Genomic DNA, 6,354 nt, shown 5'->3' with positions numbered 1-6,354 from the left:
CTGGCCCTCAACAGCCTCCACCACAGACTAGGATAACACAGAGCAGCAAAGGAGAGCAGTGCCCAGGTACATGTATTTTCCTCTACCAAAGGCTGGTTCACTGCTGGTATTTCTTAACTGCCTGACAGCAAACTGGTCCAGTCAGCTCCAAACTGGAGAGAAAGTAGCTGGCCTTTTAAAGCTGCAACAGTAGAGAGCTCCTTGGAGAGTCTACAGACACCCTGACTGACTGAGGTTGATGAGACTGAGGATTTTACTCAGGTAGTAAAACTGTCTGTACTGGGAGCTCCTCCACTGGCATTTATGTTCTTAGCAGGGGGCTGGAGGAGACAGGTGAAAGTCTTTAGCATGCACAGTCACCTCTAGGAAGCTACTTACATCTATTAGGCTACTGAACAGAGTTACTTTGTTGGTAAAATATCAACTACAGTCTTCTTTCTGGCTTGTTCCTTCAGCGCGATCTACTTGTTTTACTGAACTTAACAGACAACATCCCTAAAACGAGTGACCTATCCTCTGGAGAAGTACAGAGGGGAAATTCCAGTGAACAGGCAAATGCTTCCTGTCAAACTGGGTCATCCTTCCTAGAACAGCAGCACAACATGCTGGGTGCAAAGCCAGGCGGCAGCGTCACCACATTCCTCCACACTCAGGATTCTGCTGCCACAACTGTGCTACATTTCTGCTGGCTGATGAAAGAGTATTGTCTGCCCTTGATCATTGGTTCTTTATCGCAAAAGCAAAGCTAAGTGCCTAATGGTAAAGGAAAGCTTTGTCTTGACAGGCCCAGAATTTCCTCTCTCATGTCACACAAGACGTTTCTAAACACTTCTGCTCCTCTTTTAGAAGTTCAGGTAAAATATTCAGCACCCACCAATGTGGAAGCCTTTGCAGTAGAAACAAACAGCACAATTTCTTTTTGTTTGAGGAGATGTAGCTTTTGATCGCACAATTAGACTATGAAGTGTTGCTCTTTATTAACATGCTTGAAATACGACAACGTAGTGAGAGCATGAACGAGGATAAAGCACCTTGCAGGAGTCTGTGTTCCATTGCCTGGGATGAAACTCTGCCGAGATGTCCCCACTCCAAGCAGGACTATCCACCCTGAGCCACTAATCTGGTAGATCGCTAACGGCCATTTGGGAGAACGGTGCGTTTAGCCTGTCGAGTTCATCTACTTGCGGGGGGTGATGCATTATAACCTCATGGTCCTCCGAGACGTCATCACCCACAGTGACAAGGTTTGTCAGGGATTTGCTCCGAACACACTGGAAATCAACGTGACGGCTTTTGCCCTCTTCCTTTTCCCAGGACATCTGGATGAAGGGCCGTTGAACGTAGTTGTATATCACTTCGGAGCGGCCACCAGGCCTCCTCTTCACCTTCTCTTTGCAGGTGGGATATCCTGAAAACACAGGCAGACAGTCAGTTGCAGGGCACATCTCTGACTTGCACAACAACAGAGCACAACCAGCTCCCTACAGGAATGCTGGGATCAGCAGGCAGGAGCTTTTGATCCTATTTCCTGCTCACTCCGTCCCTAAGAGACAAGACCTGCTGCTACACATCTTTAATTTTGCTCTAACTTTTAAGCCTCTGGCCAATATCAGTGTGGTGTGATAGAGGTGAAGAAAAACACCCAGCTTCTACTGGTTTCAGGAAATTAAATGCCCCACAAAACACAGAGCACACCAGGAAATGCCTGGAGTCCAGAGGAAACCCAGCTTTGCTGACTATGGAGTCACTGGCTTTAGAATTGCCTTTGCTGAAGATCCACTCTACCTTCGATGCCGATGCGAATATTTTTCAGGCCCCGTTCCTTTAACACAGCTTTTGCAACATCGCGGTTCTCGATGTACTTGAAGAATCTGTACAGCTTGGAACTGTAAAGGACTTGAGAAATAAAAACAGTGATTAGAATCTACAAGGAGGCACCTCCTCCCCGTTTCTGACATGCTCAGCTGTGAGGGTGCCAAAAACCAGGTCTGGTTTCCAGGAACTATTTCAGGAGCCTGTTCTCATCACCGGGATTGGCTGTACTTCCTTGGTGGGAGGGTAGTGATGTACATGACAGTGGGGATAGAATGGGTAGTGATGGGTGTGTAGGGCAGAATATCCTCTCACCAGGGAGCCAGGAAAAGGCAGCAAACAAAAGGACCCTGAACACAGAGCTGGAGCCCCAGTGTAACTCTTACTTTGTGAGTACTCCTCTCCCATCGGAGGTGGATGATCTTCATCCCAGTCCACGGTGTCCTCATCTGTCAGCACGACGATATGGCATTCACGTTCCCCTTTCCTCGCGCTGTCCACCATTATGGGCAGAATCAGCTCCTCCAGGTAGCTGTCGAACTGCTTGTGAGCGCCGTCATTGGAGAGCTCGTGTAACAGCGCACCTGCCGGGGCAGAAATCACAAGCTTTTCCACACAGTCAGAAAACCTGTCTGCCTTTTCCAGACACTGAAGAGCACAGCCCACGTTCTTCTGTAGACAAACTCCGTAACAGATGTTCAGCTGCACCAACGGTCTCTGGCTCCAGAATTGGCAAAATCAGATGCATGAGACCGCATTTCGAATGGGATGCAAATCACACTAGCCATTAGATTACCATCCCAAACACAGCAAGGTCTGATCACCACAGTGAAACAGCAATAGGCTGAATAATTAATTGATTATGACACTTAACTTGATTTGCCAGCAACAACCTCTGACCCTGAAAGCATGTTTTCTGCCTTCTCTGCGATCACTCAGAGGGCAGGGGAGGAAATTCCACCCACAGGCTGTGCTATGACACCACACCCCTCGTTTCAGTACAGTTCCTTTCACAGATCTGCCTGTGCTAGAAGTACATTTTTGTGCCAGCACCCACCAAAAATCTGCTTCCAGGCAGATCTCGTCATGGCTGGGAACTCTCTCCTACTTCCCAGCTTTGGTAGCTTTGTCCTGCTCTGCCCATCAACCGTCAGCTTAAATTATTCATGATTCTCTGGTACGTTTTAGATGGGAGCTATAACCCTGCTTTCAGCCTTCATTTGGTTTGGCTGGAACAAGCGGCTCTTCTTGGCCTCTGTTACAAAAAGAGGCTGGGAATTTTTTGGTTTCTATTTTTTTTTTTTGGCAGCTTTCAGCCTTCATTTGGTTTGGCTGGAACAAGCGGCTCTTCTTGGCCTCTGTTACAAAAAGAGGCTGGAATTTTTATGATTCCTATTTGTTTTTCTGAGCACAGTGTCTGTGTTCTGCAGGAGTCAATCGCTTCACTTTGGAGTGATGCAGCAGAAAAGGAAGCAGTTTAAATGCAACACACATGCGAGTCCTGGAGGAGGCCACTCCTTCACCCTTAAAGCACGAGATTAAGAGCTGCGCTGAGTCAGGACCAGAGCGCTCCACGCCATGCAGATCATCTAAAAGCCGCTTTCTCTCCATACTTACTTAAATCCTGACATTTAATTGTGTTGAAATCAAAGTTTATGCAGAGGTAATCACACGTGTCTCGAAGGTCTGGGATGGAAATCCCATCAGGGCAGTTAATGATTCCAGTTTTGTAATAATCCTGCAAATAAAAGGACAGATTTTGGGAGAGAACAATTAAGAATAGCTTGGATTCCGGTCATTTTAATTAGTGCTTTGCTTTTTTAGCCAACATTTGAGACTTCCAGAGGCTATATATAGCTCTGTGAATCGGAAAACCAGCTCTGCTCGTCCGAGAATCTGTCTCTGTGCAGATCCTCTTGGGTCTGATAAACGATGAGCTCCAGTTAAAATACCTTTCCCATGGCACAGGGTTTCTTAACATCTCATGTGCAATACGCATTTACACGCAACCGCGAGGTCAGCACATGGCGCAGGAACTACCATGGCACGACACAGGAAAGCTAAAAGGCAACATGAGAAAATGGCTGAAACTCACTCCAAAGTATCTTTTTTTTTAACTCAAATGCAAAGCAGTAACAAAAGAACACAGCCTGGGGGTGGCTCCGTGCTGCACCTGACACAGGGATCAGTGTTTTCTCAGCCTGCAAACAGCTCCTTACCAGCACGGTGTGGAACACAGCCGAGCTGATTCCTTCGGCGATTTCGTATTCCCCCTTTTCATTTGGCCTGGTGAAGTTGTATTCTCTTCCCGGTCCAAACATTCTGAACAGAGAAAAATCTACGTAAGTGCAGAATTCTAGAGACCTTCATTCTACAGACCAATAGGTGCATCCAGTCAAACCCAGTAGTGGCATGTAGATACAGTGACCTGAAACCTATACTCCGACCTCTGCCACAGTAAATAAGCCCAAAGCTGTCTCAGCTAAGTCCTCCTTTAGCTGCACTCTGTCACTGTAGCTACTGTATTGTATGGAACAAACCACAGCTCGGCAGAACAGCTCACTCACCCCTGGGTCAGGAAATATTGGGGAATAAAGCCCTTTCTCTGAGGGTCTGCGAGATAACCGAACCACCGCGTGCCTTCTGACCCCTTGTTTTACACAACGAGCTGTGCTTGGGTCAGTAACCCAGCAGAGCCCACCTCCTTTCAGTCAGAGAGGGATGAAAGCGCTGGCAAGACAGAAAACAGGCGCTCCAATAGGTGCCAGCCTTCAAGCTGTGTTAGAGGGAGCTGAGGAACTTCTCTTGTGTCATAAGGTAACAGCAGGAGGGTATGGAACGGTATCATGTCACCCATTCTGGAAGGGAGTTTATCAGCTGTGAACAGATGCATGAAGGCAAAAGCAGACAGCGTCTTGCTAAAAGCGCACACTGTGAGAAGGAAGTGGACTGAAGGGAGAACGTTTGAGAGAATGACCTATTCTCTCTGCATCTGGGCTTGTCTTCAAGGCCTCCCTCAGCCAAGTTCAAAGCAAGGGTGACCTCATTCAGCTGGTGCATACAGACCAGATCACAAAACAACCATCGGGGTTTGTTCCATTTTAGCAAATGTTTGGGCCCCTTGAGGTACCTTGAAAACAGTGGAAATCACCCACCTTCCCAACATAGTGTCAGGGTGAGCAGTGAAAATCTGGGGATTCACTGTGAAGCGAGTGCCATCTACCACGAGCGTCACTTTCTCTGGAGCCACTGTTTGTGAACTGCTGCTTGAAGACACAGCGCAGCACCCGTGGCGCTCCTGGGTGTTAAAATATTCTGACTGTCTCTTATTGCCATCTTGGAAATGACAGTTGTGCGTGTCTTCAGGAGCAGACAACATGCTGCTCATCTGGGGACTTACTGGGCAAGCGTGTCGGCATTCAGAGTCCAAACCTGAGAGAGACCAAGGAACATTGCAAGGGTAAGATGGATTTACTGAAAACCGTCACGTCACAGTAACGCCTCCTACTGTCCTGAGAACTCCGAGTCATAGGAACCAAAGGCTGTCAATACACACAGCTGCCAGTGTGATGTTATGTGACATAAATCTTGACTGCAGTTTCAAAGCAAGCCAGGAGTTTGGATAAAAAACGTTGGGATGAACCATGATGCCATGATACTCCTTGCTAAAGCAAGATGGATCCAGCGTGTAACAGGCAGGAGCACAGGAACTAAACAAGGCCAGGAATACACACACGGACACCCAGTACTGACACCTACTCTCCCAGGGAAGCTGGAGCAGGTGCCCACACCACACTGGAGGTGGTTTAAGCCAGCCACTCTTGATGCCCGGCCCATGGTGGGCACGCAGCTCGTCAGCACTGCCCGGCTATTTTTGGTTTATCTGTTCAGGGACGGCCTCGGGAGGAGCTGCATGTTGGCCAGTCAGGGCATTCCCATGGGATGATCTTGCCAAGACAGCAAGACGCAAAACTCTGCTGTGGACGTTTGTCCTTTAGCCCAGCCTGGCAAAGGCAGGGTACATACAGTCTGCACTCCCCAGCACAAGCTGCCTTGGTATACTGAAGCTTTTCAAAACATAAACACCCCTCAGAAAAAATAATCCCTCTTAAAGCTTACTACAAGGTAAAGACACTAGCCTCACCCTCAGTCCTGGGACCTCCTAGCACCACGTTACTGTCTTCTGCCTCATGGACTGCCACTGTTAGGTTTTCCACAGAGCAATTGGACTCCTGATTTCTTGACCAGTCTGTCCCACCAGCACAGTTAACATTCATGCTGGGCCTCCGTGATGTGAGGAGTTGGTTGCGTTTCCTAAGAGAAGAGCTAGGAGAGAAAATACCAGGTTGTTGGTTTTTGAACAAACTCCCGAACAATGAAGCTTTTCAAATCTAAAATGTCCTTCCAGCCACGCACAGAGACATCTCCCGGTTTTGCTGTTCAGCCTCTTTCCTCTTAAGTGAAATTCTTCTTCTCTGTTCCTGTGTTTAAGACCCACCTCACTCCTTTGTGTCTCCTAACAGATCTCTTTTGCTGTCTCTT

At 47.9% G+C, this 6,354-nt stretch overlaps 1 protein-coding gene across 1 annotated transcript; it reads right to left on the bottom strand.

Annotated features, from left to right (window-relative positions):
• Positions 1-922: 922 nt before the first annotated feature.
• On the bottom strand, positions 923-6,138 carry KCTD20 (potassium channel tetramerization domain containing 20; the record flags this gene model as incomplete). The annotated part of the gene is made up of 7 exons (XM_010141510.1): positions 923-1,408; positions 1,786-1,896; positions 2,199-2,396; positions 3,430-3,550; positions 4,032-4,134; positions 4,968-5,244; positions 5,957-6,138. Coding segments are annotated over 7 exons (1,285 nt in total), but the record flags the coding sequence as incomplete, so codon positions are not given.
• Positions 6,139-6,354: the final 216 nt, after the last annotated feature.

The sequence above is a fragment of the Buceros rhinoceros genome, unplaced genomic scaffold, assembly GCF_000710305.1.
Source record: "Buceros rhinoceros silvestris isolate BGI_N320 unplaced genomic scaffold, ASM71030v1 scaffold15368, whole genome shotgun sequence".
NCBI classification, from domain to species: domain Eukaryota; kingdom Metazoa; phylum Chordata; class Aves; order Bucerotiformes; family Bucerotidae; genus Buceros; species Buceros rhinoceros.
Note: the sequence above shows the minus strand (reverse complement) of the source record. Positions and strands in the feature narration are given on the sequence as shown.